The sequence below is a fragment of the Sinohyriopsis cumingii genome, chromosome 5 (genome assembly GCF_028554795.1).
Source record: "Sinohyriopsis cumingii isolate HCF-2022 chromosome 5, ASM2855479v2, whole genome shotgun sequence".
Classification (NCBI taxonomy): Eukaryota; Metazoa; Mollusca; class Bivalvia; order Unionida; family Unionidae; genus Sinohyriopsis; species Sinohyriopsis cumingii.
The window spans coordinates 67,416,051-67,431,671 of NC_142965.1; the positions used below are offsets into that span (position 1 = coordinate 67,416,051).

Sequence of the window (15,621 nt, forward strand, 5' to 3'; positions counted from 1 at the left end):
AACCATTCCAGCTGATTGGTAAAGACAATAGGGCCCCTCACCAAGTTCATGAATTCAGTACTGACAAAAATATCATTTTTCACAAAAGCACAAAAAGTGATATCCATGAAGAAGAAGAAAAAAAACAGCAGTACTATGTGAATGGACTTTGCAGCTTGTAGGAGCCACAATCTTAAGCTTATGCACATTTTGAATGGCCTATACAGCTGTATAAGCCACAATCTTAATGGCTTTTACAGTTTGTACAAGCCACAATCTTAATGGCTTTTACAGCTTGTACAAGCCACAATCTTAATGGCTTTTACAGCTTGTGCAAGCCACAATCTTAATGGCCTTTGCAGTATGTACAAGCCACAATCTTAATGGCCTTTACAGTATGTACAAGCCACAATCTTAATGGCTTTTACAGCTTGTACAAGCCACAATTTTAATGGCTTTTACAGCTTGTATAAGCCACAATCTTAATGGCCTTTACAGTATGTACAAGCCACAATCTTATTGGCCTTTACAGTATGTATAAGCCACAATCTTGATGGCCTTTACAGCTTGTACAAGCCACAATTTTAATGGCCTTTACAGCTTGTACAAGCCACAATTTTAATGGCCTTTACAGTATGTACAAGCCACAATCTTGATGGCCTTTACAGCTTGTACAAGCCACAATCTTAATGGCCTTTACAGTATGTACAAGCCACAATCTTGTTGGCCTTTTCATCTTGTACAAGCCACAATCTTGTTGGCCTTTACAGTTTGTACAAGCCACAATCTTGATAGCCTTTACAGCTTGTACAAGCCACAATTTTAATGGCCTTTACAGCTTGTACAAGCCACAATCTTGATGGCTTTCACAGCTTGTACAAGCCGCAATCTTGTTGGCATTTACAGCTTGTACAAGCCACAATCTTGTCGGCCTTTACAGCTTGTACAAGCCACAATCTTGTTGGCCTTTATAGGTTCTACAGTCATTTTCTTGATGGCCTTTACAGCTTGTACAGTCATAAACTTAATGGCACTAACAGATTGTACAAGCCACAATCTTGAGATGACATGGTTCCTGAATAGCCTTCACAGCCTGTACAAGTTACAATCTTAATGGATTTTACAGACTGTACAAGTTACAATCTTAATGGATTTTACAGAATTTTAATGGCTTTAACAGTTTGTACAAGACAAAATCTTAATGCCCTTTATAGCTTGTATAAGTCACAATCTTTACAACCTTTATAACACCTGACAGAATGTCAGTATAACCCTTGTATCTGATCATTATAACACTCAGCCATATATCATTATAACCCCTGTATCTGACCTTTACAACACCTGTCATATCAGTATAACCCCTGTATCTGACCTTTATAACACATCATATGTTAGTATAACCCCTGTATCTGACTTTTATAACACCCTACCACATGTCAGTATAACCCCTGTATCTGAACTTTATAACACCATGTCATATGTCAGTACAACCCTTGTATCTGACCTTTATAACACCTGTCATATGTTAGTATAACCCCTGTATCTGAACTTAAAAACACCCTGCAGTATGACAGTATAACCCCTTTATCCGACCTTTATAACACCCTACTAGTTCTGGAATGTAGGATGGTCCCGACACTCTATCCCACATGTCCCAAGTAGTGAATAATGGAGGCAGGAACTGTGGTGGCTACGTGGTCTGAATGCTGGTCTAAAGACTGAAATGGTGAAGGTTCAAATCCTACCAGTGCATCAGCTCTGGTCAGCTACCATAAGTGACACTGTGCAAAGCACCTTACTCCAATTGCCTCAGCACTACATAACTTACTTGTGTTGTGCTGCTGCACCTTATCAAATCAACCATAACTGACATGTGTACACTTTCACACAACACTTCAACATTGTATGCTTAAGTAGGCAAGACTAAAATTCCTTTAAAAACTAATGTCTTTAAGAAATTTATAAAAATATAATAGTTGTTTATGTAATCTATATTGATGAAGTCACCTTACCTTTAAAGGAATGGTACCATCATCATCTAACTCTCTGACCTCGACGCAGCAGGATATATTTCTGGCCTGTACAACAAGAGAGAAATCAATTATTGAGATCAAACTTACAGTTGCTGTTAAGATCATTTATTTTCCATTTCAATTAGATTCATGATAAAAGAAATTGGAGCAGTTGAATTTTCTGTAAATATGAATCCAATACCATTAAGCAGGTATTCTTAGCTGTGGAAATGTTTTTGTGTTTTTAAGTTGTCACCAGGGTTCATAACATAAACAGACACCATAAAAATGTACCATCTTAAATAGTGTAACCTCTATAGATGGCTAAAATATAATCATAATTATAATCCATCATTTGAGAACAAAGTCTCCGAATATTATGTCTGTGGGTAGTAATATATTGCCTTATGTGAAATACTGACTGCCGTACTTGAAAGAAAGTAGATAAACATACCGTCTACTGGAAAAAACTTTTGGCTATCATGCTTGTGAAACAGTGGGTATAAATACTGTCTTTTATGAAAGACTTCTGTCTGACAAACTTGAAACATTGTGACATAGTTAGTAGACATACTGACATTTTTAAAGATTTCTGGCTGCCATACTTGTGACATAGTGAGTAGAAGTACTGACATTTTAAAAAGATTTCTGGTTGCCATACTTGTGACATAGTGAGTAGACATACTGACATTTTTAAAAGATTTCTGGCTGTCATACTTGTGACATAGTGAGTAGACATACTGATTTTTTAAGATTTCTGGCTGACATACATGAGACATAGTGAGTAGATATACTGACCTTTGTGAAAGACTTCTGGCTGTCAAACTTAAGAGAGAGTGGATAGACATAGAGGTTGTTGATATATGAAGTAAAGGGAGACACAAACTGCCCCTGTTCTGGTAAAAAATCCTCTATCTCCATGGCAGGGGGGTTGGTGGGTGGATCAGGGAAAGGTTTCACTGGAACCAGAGATGGGGTCAGTGTGTCTGCAGAAAAAGATGTTCAATATACTTCATTTTAACATGTACACCTATCTGTTATGGCAACTACCCACATATAACAACCACCTGTGTACAAAGATAATGTATGTGTATAATGTATTGATGAACTGGTATATAAAGATCACCTGTTCATAATGACTGTTTTATGTTTGTCTTCTGATTAGTAATTAAAGCAAACTGAAGGTATGAAAAGGAGAAGAAAGAAAAACACTGTTTATATAATGTACAAATAATTTATTTTGTTGATGGGTATGACATTTCACATTTCTCCAACTATCTTGTCACCAATTCCTAATGGAACCTCTTCTTACAACACCCTGATATAAGTTTGGATTGTTATTCCTCCAAGTTTTTAACTGGTTGATATGAGACTCTAACTAAAAAGTGTTAATGATCTAAATTACATGCTATAAATGGACTTAACTTCACTTCTTTTATGTATTTCCCAAAATGAACAAGAGGCCTCCACTTATAATCTTCTTTTTAAACAAAAACAAGAATCTTTTAGTAAATTATATTTCTCCTACAATACTTACCCGATCACACTGCATTAGGGTTAACTCTCTTTGTTACATCTGAACCCAGCTCTGCCAGAAAAATGTGGGGAAAAAAAACTTTTCTGTCTGTACATTGTATAGTCAAAGGGAAGCAACTCTTACAAGTTAACTCTCCGATGAAATTCTCCTAATATTAGTTTAGCACAATGGGAGACATTAGCTAAACAAGTGAGGAGACCCCTATGATATTCTGCACTAAAGTGGTCTCACCTTTGATGTTTTTCCCAGGTAAATCCATCAAAAGTGGCCAATACTGCCTGGTTAAAAGAATGTTCTGTCCTAAGCAGAGAGGCTACTGTATGCACAGCTACTACTGGATCAATGAAGTTTTATTTTCTCCTCTGTGAAACCATGTCCTGCTGAGAAAAGCTGGAGAAAGTGGTCTTGGCATGTAATCCAACTGATTCCACTATGTCTCAAATGGAGACATTATATATCTGATGCCAGGTTCATGGAAATATTTTGTGGGCCAAGATTTTCATGAGGCATACCTGTTCCTGAGAGAGGTTGGTGTATACAGAATTTATAATTCCATTTAACCAATTGGTTAGTGCTTTTAGTGTTATGTCTTGCTTTCCGAACTTGAAAGGCAGAAAAAGCCTAGTCTGGCCATCACAGATATTCTCCATACACTTCAGATAATATGAGAGTGCATACTGAATTTTGGATCTTCACCTCTCTCATATTGATCAAGGAGATGAGGCAAATAGTTATTTGTTGGTTGCCTAGTTACAGGAACCTGTTTTTGACAATGAAACCAAGCTGTGCCATTAGAACAAATGCAAGGGCATGGCATGTAGCTCACTGACTCTGGCATGCAGTTCACTGACTCTGGCATGCAACTCACTGACTCTGGCAAGCAGCTCAGTCTTATACAATTGATGTGGATGACGGGGCTTGAATGATGAGTTAAGCCATTTCAAGACCATGGGGATATTCCATTTTGGAAATAACATGAGTGTGATCTAGACAGATCAAAATTCAACATTAAGTCAGAAAGGTCCTCACTGTATCCAATACTGTATCATCCATGAAGTCAGAATGTGTCACAGTTGTTCCTCTGGATATGAATGGAACAGTGGCAATCTGGGCTGCTGGGGGTCACAATGACTTTCCTGGGTATGTCTGTCACCAGGGAGATCAGACCATTGATCCAGCATTAGTCTCATCATAGAGGGGCAATCAGAACTATCTGGCAGTAGGCATCCCTCAATTTCCAGACTAACTTTGCTAACCGGATTGATGGTAGGAAGGCATAGACTCACATTCCCTGTCAGATGACTGATAGATGATCAATGCCCCATGCTTCTGGGTCTAGAAAAGGGGAGACAAATGTGGGCAAATTGTTGTTCCACCTTGTCATGAAAAGATCCACCATCAGGTATCCTCACAGGGTGTAAACTCAATTAAGGGATGGAGTAGTTGTCCTCTCCAAGGTTGAGCCATCCTGGTGTGTGGCAGACCTGAATATTTATCTGGTATTGGGCACACCACCAAAGGTAATTCCATACCATGACACAACGGTCCAGTGGTTTCCCTCCCTATATGAGAAGGTATGTAACTGCTACTGAACTGCTACCAGTATTAGGAATGTATGTTCGTGCAAACATTCTACCCATTTGCTGGCTGCATCGAGGATACCTTTCATTTCCAGGTGGCTCATGTAATCTCTCGACACATCCACTTGACTCTGACATTCATAAAGTCCGCTCCCCAACCAGACAGAATGGAATCTGCACAGATCATGATTTCTAATTGTGGATTTTCATGGGGTATTCCTGCTACGAGCCATTTCTTATCTTGCCACTGAAGAAGAAAGCTATTGATGTGGGTCAATATCGTAATATACTAATCTAGATTGCATGTGAAAGATCACCATTGGGATTGAAGGGCCATTTGCAATGGACACATGTAAAGGTGGTCAAGGTGTAACAAATCTGCTGCCCGATTGAAGAGTCAGAGGAAATGAAGAATCTTCCTTATCAAGATAAATGTTTTGCATGAAATCTTCTCTGATGCACGAACAACATTTTCATTTTTCTTCAGAAAGGAGATGTATGAGATTGAGGCATGTTAGGAATTCCATAACGAGGCAGATTAAACGCTGAGAAGGGATAAGATCTAACTTCTCCATGTTTATTATCCATCCTAGATTGCCCATCAGGTTGTTCATATTTTGGACAAAATCAAATTTACCGCCAATGTTTATGAAGAATGTTGTGCAGTATGCCACAATCACTGTGGAAGAGGTTGTCTGTGCCTTGAGATTACACAGACTAATGTTTTTGTGAAGGCTTAGGTCGAGGTAAAAAAGAACATGAAAATGATATACTGTGCCCCAGATATTTGTACAACATCATATGGACTGGGATGTAAAAATACACAAGTCTAAGCTGATCTTTGTGTTGCACTGAAAGATGGACAGACTTAGCAATCTCCATCTTTTTTTATATAACATTCCTCACCAGGTGGCACTGAAGACATGTTGATCCACTTTATACCAAAGTAGTGTAGTCATGCCAACAGCAGAAACCTCCTTGTCCATGTTAAGTATTTCCAAACAGAATGCAACTTGTACCAGTGGGATGAGAAGGTAGCTGGCAAATGATTCGAAGAAAAGGTTTTTGCAATACTGGATTCGTGAATTATTTCTGAGAGATATCCGGTGATGTCTGCAACTTTTGCTGAGTGGGACAATGTCCTAAATGATGGACTATCATTACTATCATCTACATCAGCTGAGGCTTTGATCTTGTATGTATTGATGATGGTAGGTGGAGGCAGACATTTGGATGCAGACAAAATTCTATAGCTGTCTTAATGCCAAATTCTGTCTGTTCCATTGTTGGATCGGATGAGTCAAGCATTTCATCCCCTTCATCTAGCTGGGGACTGTCCACATCTTGTACACCTTGGGCCCATGGGTAGACCATTCCATATCACAATGATGATGCTGTATCATCAACATGCATAGGATATGCCATTAATAATGCGGGCATGGCCAGACAGTTCAATATATTAATGTCTGGTCCAGCTGATCAATTTCCCTGTGCTGTTATGTTCAACATAAGATATCATAGCTCTTGAGATACGTGGCTGGCCAGCTGGGTCCAAGATAAGCAAATCTTGACCACTGTGGCTGTATACTAAACTTGTGCACAGCTGGATAGGTTGGTCGACAGTCGGAACAGCACATGGTGGATCAAATGTGTCATGGTGGTTAGGTGGTATGGTCTGGCCAACCAGCTGGCCTTACAAGTCAAATTTTGGTTTGTTCGGTCCAGCTGGCCACACATTCATATGATATGAGTCAAACAATACACTTCAAGTCCCACAAAACAATTTTCTTGCATAGGCAGAATATGGGGTATTGTATATTCACACCTTATGGGCACCACTCTGCATCCTCAGGCCTCATAAGAGGAGTGATATTTGACTGAGGATTGTCACACCTCATAGGCAGAGCTCAAGGTTCTACTGAAGCAGATACTAAAAAAATTGTCCGTGCCATCTTCAACAATCTCAACAATATAGCATTCTTTATTATTTATTGGAATCGTCTCTCATTCCAACTACATCAACATCTGGCGCTGTCTGCTGAATCCTCATGTGAGCACCTAAGAGGAAACTCAGCATCCCCCATGAGACTTGTGAGAGATTATGCAATCAGACATACCCTTTGCACCTCGTGCTGACAAGAAATAGATGCTGCTCTTTTTTTTGTGGCCCTTGAGTTGTTTTCTAAGACCATGTATTCTCTGTCCACACTTTTACAAGTGTGTGATGAAGAGCACGTATATTTCATGATGCTACTTTGATTCTCTTGCACCATGTTGTCATTTCTATAATGAAAGAGAATAAACAAACAAGTGCATACAACTATATATATATATATATATATATATATATATATATATATATATATATATATATATATATATATATTTCAAATAAATGCCAACTGCATTAAAACAAGTTATAATCAGAGTAAATGCATAAAGACAGAGCCCAGGAAATTCCACATGTGAAAATATAGGTGTGATGTTAAATGTGACGAAAATTAATGGTACGATAATCGTAAAAAATATTAATTAGCTCAACTAATTTTACAAAAGTGTTATATGCACCATGTAAAACATTTTTACTTGCTGTACCACTACAAAAGAAGAGTGGATGCTTAAATTATATAATTTGAAAAATTAACTGGATTGTCTCTAGGATATTTTAGCATGTGGAGCAAAAATGAACAACTGGATTCAACCAGATATACTGGTAACTAGTGGGTAGAATGGACAATTAATTGTAAGAGTTGCTTCCTTTTGTCCATATATATATATATATATATATAGAAAGACATTTTCCCTGATCTTCAAAGAGGGCTGGAATCAGAGGTAGCAAAGAAAGCTAGGCATGTATTTGCAGGAGAAATGGTTTTAAGAATCTGTTAATAAATCATTCCCATGCATTACTTGTAGTAAACTAATGGTCTATAAAACAGAGGCTTGCTTTTATGAGATAGGCCCCATTTCTAAAATGACCTGAAAGAGAACATCTTTAAAAGATCAATGAGAAGTTCTTGTAAATAGACAATGAGAAGTCCTTTAAAATGGACAATGAGAAGTCCTTTTAAATGGACATAGAGAAGTCCTTTTAAATGGATGAAGTCTTTTTAAATGGACAAGACTTTTTGATGACAACAGCTAAAATCTGAAATCCAAAACTATAATAATTATCTTTCAACTCACTTTCAAGCGGCTGATTGGCTGGTATCTGGTGCAGACTAATCTTGAATGTTCCAGGAATAATTTGCCATTTGGACTGCTTCTCTGGTCTGAAAGACAATTAAGAAGCATCTGTACCACCTGCATTTAGTTTTGTTTATACTTTCATCTTAATGTATCATTTATGCTTGAGTAAATTTAGGCTGCACAGGAATTCAAGATAAGATCATTTCTTCTTTTCAACTCCTCATTGTTGAAATAATCTCTGATATTCTAGAGCTCTAAGACCATCAAATTAGCTGCTGTGATCGACATACTGGCATGATAAAGCAAACATCATTAAAGGACTTCTGATGAAAACCCCATGTCATAATTATTATCCATGGGGTGTGTGTGCAAGAATTTTTCATGACAGCCATCATGGCAGCCATACTGGATGCACGACTGACCCCTTTTTCATGTAGGACTGACTAGGTATTACAAGAAGTCTACTGGTGAAACCCCATGTTGATATCGCCATCCATTTGGGAGAAGTAGAGATAACAATATTTTCAAGATAACCACCACTGTGGCCGGCCATACTGTGGGTAGATAATTTGTAATTCGAACCAAGTAGACACCATAAAAACTGTCAAGATATCTCTCAATTTCCTATGTTACATTAAAGTAGGACACAATATGGAACTGAGATGTAAAAACTTATAATACAAAACTATGTCTATACCAGCCATGAACCTGTGCATGCAAAAGCAAGTCATGGCATAACCTAGCCAACATTTTGATAACATATGGTCAGCCAAGGATAGAACATTTTCTCTTTTTTTCAATTTCTGTTGGAGGGGATGGGTCTTTATTTTTACTTTGCAAAGATTCCAACAGCCTTTAACCAAACCTGTGTGTGATATACATAACCTCTTGAATTCATAGGCAACTGGTGAAGAGGTGCTTTGAGAATGATAATTGAGGTCACCCTAGATCTGCAAGCCAATAACTATTTTACTAAGGATGAGGACTTTAAGACAAAACGTTGACCAGAAAAGTGATATGTGTGTCTCAAAATTGGTTGTTTAGTACATTATTAATTCTTATTCTATGGAAACTGAAACACAGTAAAGCCAGCCATGTGTGGGATCTGGCAACGCTGCTGAAAATGTCTAAGCATTTAACCATAGAAACTAGTCTCCATTCTCTGTAAAATATCATGGGGATTACAAACAACTATAATTTGTTTACCTGGAAAAAGATTTAGACAGCTCTCATGGAGTCTCACAGGGTTCAATTGGTGCATATCTCAAGGAATCACAAGATAGTCCAATTGAATGACTAACTTACTTTTTGAGATCCTGCAGGTGTTTGATTATCTCCTCCTCAGACATTTTGGAACTGTCCTGCTTGTAGAGTGTCAGATCATAAGGCCCATGTGATGAGGTTGACAAAGGCCTGCATGGAAAGGAGGTCAATTTGTAATGTTACATGATTCCCATGAAAGGCACTTTTTTACTGGCTTACTTGACATCATGTTAACTATGATAACAAAATCTTATTGTGTCATGCAATTATACAATACTGAAACAAGATGAACCACTGAAATGCTGAATTTCTGTAATTAAAACTATGTAACAAAAATATCAGAAACCTGCATTTCAGTGAATAACATTTCACAAACCAGTAAACCTATATAACACACACTTCCCCATTTGTATTTGTCAATGTTAGGTTTACAGGTTCATAAAACTTAATATTCACCTAAAAAGTCTGCTAGTGTGTGTGTGTTTGTCTGTATGTGTGTGCGTGTAAGAGAGAGAGTGAGAGAGTTGTTGTTGTTGTTGTTGTTATAGGGTTTAACGCCATTTTTCAGCAAACGATAGGCTATATATGGTGGCCAGTATTAATGGTGGCGGAAGAACCCAGGAAAACCCCAGAAAGAACCACCGACCCACGAGAACCTAACAGCAAGCTTTCTCACATACCAAGAGAGAGAGAGAATGGACTACTGAGCTGTAATTGGTTTTCAAAACAAAAGTGTATAAAGAATATGGGTGTGATGGAGAATTTCCAACAATGCCTTCCTTCCAAACACATTAATTACCCCAACCAACAGTCTATACAGTCTATTAAGAGAATTTCACGTTGTTTTTTCAGAGTTTATCGTGGTATAAACTGGCTGATGCAGACTCACACAGCAAATAATGCCCGAAGGGAGTTAGGTAAGTTGTATGAGTCGGCAACTGACAGTTAATACCACGATAAATTCAGAAAAAAACAATGTTAAACTCTTATAATTGAAATTTAAATTATTCGTTATGTTATATTTTGTTTGCATCATTAAAAATAAGAAATCTTAATTGAGCGTAGTAATATCAATTTCATGTTCATACAAATAAATGCAATTCATTTGATCACATGGTAATATTCTGACCAATGGAAATGTTACTTTCCTTTACCCGCTACTGGCATTGCAATTATTATCTGATGACCTACCTTGCAGCCCAGGCAAAAGGCATCCTGTAGTGACCAATGTTAGTACAGAACTGCTTCATCTGGCGATGGACCTTACTTGCAAGTCGTGGGTCAGCTCCCTTCAGATAGGGCTCAACAGCCTGCGATACTGGCCCCTGGAGGACTTTCTCTATCTTAGCAAACAGATAAATGTCAGGGTGCTTCTGGAGCACAGAAAATATCCCCTGAAATGGATATGATATTTTAATCAATCATATATCAAAGCAAAAAGATATGGGGGGGGGGCAATGATGAAATTATTTTATGCTGAGAAAACATGAGCTATGGTTAGTAAATTACAAATTTGTAGGTTGGAATATTCACAGTAGTCACCAAATTTTGCCCTGAAAGGACTGATCTATTTTGAACATCTACTGTATCAAGGGAATTTTCTGTTCAAATTCTTATTTTTATTCAACTTCAGTTACTACCTTTCATTAACAAATATTTTCTTTTATGATTCAATTTTAGATCAGAAATGTTTCTTTTCACACAACAATGTTTGATTTATTGCAAATTATGCATTTATGTGCATTCCTGGTATAAGAAATTAAGTATCTGACAATATCTGTACAACACTGAAAATACCTTAAAGTAGTGAAAGTCTGCAAATTTTAAGGCAAAAATATGAATGCAAGAACACTTGCTCCTGAATTTCCAATCACAGAGTCTGTTATATTTCACTGCCACAAATCATCATCTGAAAATTCTGATCATCTTTGCTGACTTCGTCAATCACTGATTTATGATGATGTGTACTGATTTACACCCAGTTATCTGGGAAGATAAAATATCTTTTAAACCAAAGAAAAATTTTAAAAAATGTAAAATTGAAAAATTGCATAAAAACTTCAGAAAGATAATCACTTCAAATGACAAAAAACAAGTACACGATAAAACAAAAAACGTTTAATTTCTGTAAAATGGATATAAAATAAAAAAAATAAAAATAACCCATCTAAAAACCTTATAAAATATAATCAATTTTTAAAAAAATAAACCGCATTCCCTCAAAAAGTTGAAGATTTTCTCATGAAGTGCCTTCATCGAGTTCACATCATTATTGAATGATAAAGAATTTTGTAATGTGTCTCTGGTTTACAAAGTCAGTTAATATACTTTTAGTTTTAATGACTTTACCTACAAAACTTTATAAAGTAAATACACTAACTACTCTTTAAAGAAAAAATGATAAATCATGGTGGTAACAAATAGCATCTGTTAAAAATTAAACATGATGAGAAAAAAACTCTCTCACCAAGATTTATGTCGTGCCATTGTTTCATGAAACAACCACAAACTTACCAGTAGCAAAATTTCAAGTACGTTCAGTACTAAGGGCAGTAACTCCTCCCTAAACCCAATAAGGTCTGGTGCTGTGTTATTCACCAGTTTCTTACCACAAAAAGGCAAAAACATGTTATTCTTACATCTGTTCACTTTCTTCCACGAGTGTACCACTGTACATATGTGATGTTACAAATATGTTATGTAACAACTTTTACATACTGATACAGTAAGAAACTATTACAGTACACTGCAGCATTAAAATATATTAATATTACTCTGCTGATTCGGGTCTCATCTGTACCTGTTTGTTTTTGGACAACAGCCATTCTGAGGTAAGACCATTAAGATCTGGTGCTGAGTTGATGCCCTCCACTGAGTGAAGTTTGTCTGCTGCCAACAAAACTTCCACTGGAATCATTGCCATGATTTCTGGCTCATTTGGATCCATGTGAAAATCTTCCGAAACTTTTCTGCCCTCTCGGGTGTCATACAAGGCAAAGGTGATGAAAAATGGCTCTGGCTGAGAATATATATATAATGAAATTAAAAAAATTAGTTTACATTAACAAACCTGCAATAAAACATATTCTGTATGACAGATACAAGTTCAAATTTGAATGTAATTTTTCAAAAACATTAGGTGTTTATGAGGAGAAAATGCATTGAATTAATAATGAACAAAGTGAAGTGACTATGCCTATAAAATGGGTTTTCCACATTTTCACTTCCTTTGAATACAGCCGTTACATAATTATGTCTTACATTAGCAATTTTTGCTGAATGTCCCTCATCTCCAAGGTTGACCTGCAAACGTAACCTAAAGTCCAGCAAGCGAATCATAAATCTATCTCCCAGTTTTGGAGAAAAAACCTCCACATCCCCCTTCACGTCCTCCTCCTCACCCTCCTCATCTGGTTGCCTCTGAAAGGGAAAAGGACTCAGCAATTACAAAAAACAGATTGACAATTATGCAGCATCACTCACCATTCAAACATGAGTGGTCCAATCAGGCGGTTATTGACTCTTTGGAAACTTTAGCTCATATGATAACCAGTAGTTTTATGTGTTGGCATCTACAAAGAAGTGATCAATAAACAATATAAAGCAGTTTGCAGCAAACAGTGTCAGAGAGCTTACTCCTACCACATACCCAAAATGCAAGGTGGTTGGCAATAAGTGAAAAAGTGTGGACATTTTAAAAAATTATGTTTCTTTAAGAATATTTAGCCAATAAAATTAACATTATGAAATAAATTCCTCTGCTTTTTAATATTATCCTTTCCAAAAATATGAAAACTGTCATCTTTCCCAACCATTTAACATACAAAAGAAAGAAACTCACAATTTACCTCCCCTTTCCATTTCTTGGGACCACCCATTTATAGGATATTTACCAGTTTAAGCTTGAGAGAAAACCAGCAAGTATGCTTGCATTGTGGGAAGGTGTTTCAGGCCTTATCAGCAACGCAATCAGGTAAATACTCTTTTTAAAAAAAACATGATATACTAATAAATTTACTTTCTCTATCATGTACATTTTCCGGGTCATATTAAAATTTATGAATGGGTAAAAAGAGGAAGATATGCATAAGAATGCATGAGTATCCTTCAAATGTAATGGGCATCCTTTGAATGTAACTGGCATCCTCTGAATGTAATGGGCATCCTTTGAATGTAATGGGCATCCTTTGATTGTAATGGGTATCTTTCAAATGTAATGGGTATCCTTCAAATGTATTGGGTATCCTTCGAATGTAACGGGCATCCTTTGAATGTAATGGGCATCCTTCAAATGTAATGGGCATCCTTTGAATGTAATGGGCATCCTTCGATTGTAATGGGTATCCTTCAAATGTAATGGGCATCCTTCGAATGTAATGGGCATCCTTCAAATGTAATGGGCATCATTTGAATGTAATCGGCATCCTTTGATTGTAATGGGCATCCTTTAAATGTAATGGGCATCTTTGAATGTAATGGGCATCCTTTGAATGTAATGGGCATCCTTTGATTGTAATGAGCATCCTTTGACTGTAATGCACATCCTTCGAATGTAATAGGCATCCTTCAAATGTAACTGGCATCCATCATATGTAATGGGCATCCTTCAGATGAGAAAAGGCACCGCTGAATGTAATTAAGCAGAGTCCCTACATGAAGGATAAACCCGCTCTACTATCATGCCGACATCAAATGTAATGGTCATCATTCGAATGTAACAGGCACCCTTCAAATATAATTAACCAGAGCCCCTTCATGAAGGATAAACCACTCCACTATCATGCAGACATCAAAACTGACCAACACTTAATATGTTCCATTAATATACAGGTAACCAGAAACAAATGAAACTTTCTTATCTCTGAAACCATGTTCATGAGGAGGTTGTGCAAATATTAATTGGGTTTAGCAGTCTAGCCACAGCCATTCAAGCCACCAGATTCAATACTCTTTCACTGCAATTTAAAATATGAAAGCTTCTGAGGTTAAGTGTGCATGCCAGCCAATGGTTTCAAAATATATTTGATCAAAACGCTGCATCTAATAATGATGCTTGCTCAGATCTCATGAGCAAAAATTTTCATGTGTACAGTATTCGCCCTCTTGAACAGCCCCCCTGACCAGCAGCCACCCGCTCCTTACGGCCAGAATCCATTGGCACCGACGAGTTTGTGTTCAAAAGTACCCCTCGCAAAAGGCCACCCGGCTAACGCGACCAGCGGCCAGCATATTAGTGCAATAATATAAAATTTACCCCTCACAAGCGGCCGCATTTTATTTGAATATGTATCCAGAACCAGTATTTTATTCACAACATGTATTAAGTAATCTGATTTCTGTTTCCCCGATGTCAGGTTTTCGTTACTGAAAGAAGTGTTGAGTAAAGTACATTTACCACTAAGGTTAATATTATATCATTTACGCCTCACGAGAAGCCAAATTTATTCCATAAAAACCGAGAAAGACTGAAATTTTAATCCATACAAAAGGGTACGTACATGTAATCCAATTAGCCTTACTGCTGTGTTATCATAAGATGTCCGGTTTAGTCACTCTGATAATTGTTAAAATTACAATTATTTAACAGTAGTAACAACTGAGAAGTGGCAGTATTGATGTACAATACCCAAGTCAGCAGGAAAATGGTTTGGTAGCCTTTATGGCTTCCCTTAGTAAGATGTTGAGCTTGTTCACTTTGATAATCAGTGGCTATTACTACTGACAATAATTTTCAAAATTACGAATCCTAACGGCCGCGAGGTCAAATCTGCATGATGTTAATGGTACATATCGAAGCTGTTTTGGCTTCTCTCACTTAGTGTAAAATAATGTATAAAAACAATAGGGTACCAGACTGCGACTAACGAATCACGTGACAAGATCACTTCCTTTAAAAACACGGTGATTTGTTTAGATGCATACAGAATTGTTTTATCAGTATTGTAGTTGGCAACATGAATAACTTACTGCAAAAAGATCAACATGTTATCAAGGAAAATAAAAATTCTCAGTTCAGAGGAGAACATGAAAGTAATTCAACTGACCGGGGGTGGGGGTGGGT

At 37.1% G+C, this 15,621-nt stretch overlaps 1 protein-coding gene across 4 annotated transcripts in view; it reads right to left on the reverse strand.

Moving 5' to 3' along the window:
* Positions 1-15,621, reverse strand: part of LOC149799359 (dedicator of cytokinesis protein 11-like) — a 236,498-nt gene that overhangs the window by 173,011 nt on the left and 47,866 nt on the right. For all 4 annotated transcript variants that reach the window (XM_089958681.1, XM_089958680.1, XM_089958683.1 and 1 more), the window contains exons 10-16: positions 12,822-12,980; positions 12,361-12,579; positions 10,752-10,954; positions 9,603-9,710; positions 8,295-8,380; positions 2,790-2,977; positions 1,992-2,057 (exon numbers count right to left, since the gene is read on the reverse strand). In XM_089958681.1, the coding sequence (XP_089814807.1) occupies positions 1,992-2,057; positions 2,790-2,977; positions 8,295-8,380; positions 9,603-9,710; positions 10,752-10,954; positions 12,361-12,579; positions 12,822-12,980 (1,029 nt within the window). The remainder of the gene's footprint in view (positions 1-1,991; positions 2,058-2,789; positions 2,978-8,294; positions 8,381-9,602; positions 9,711-10,751; positions 10,955-12,360; positions 12,580-12,821; positions 12,981-15,621) is intronic.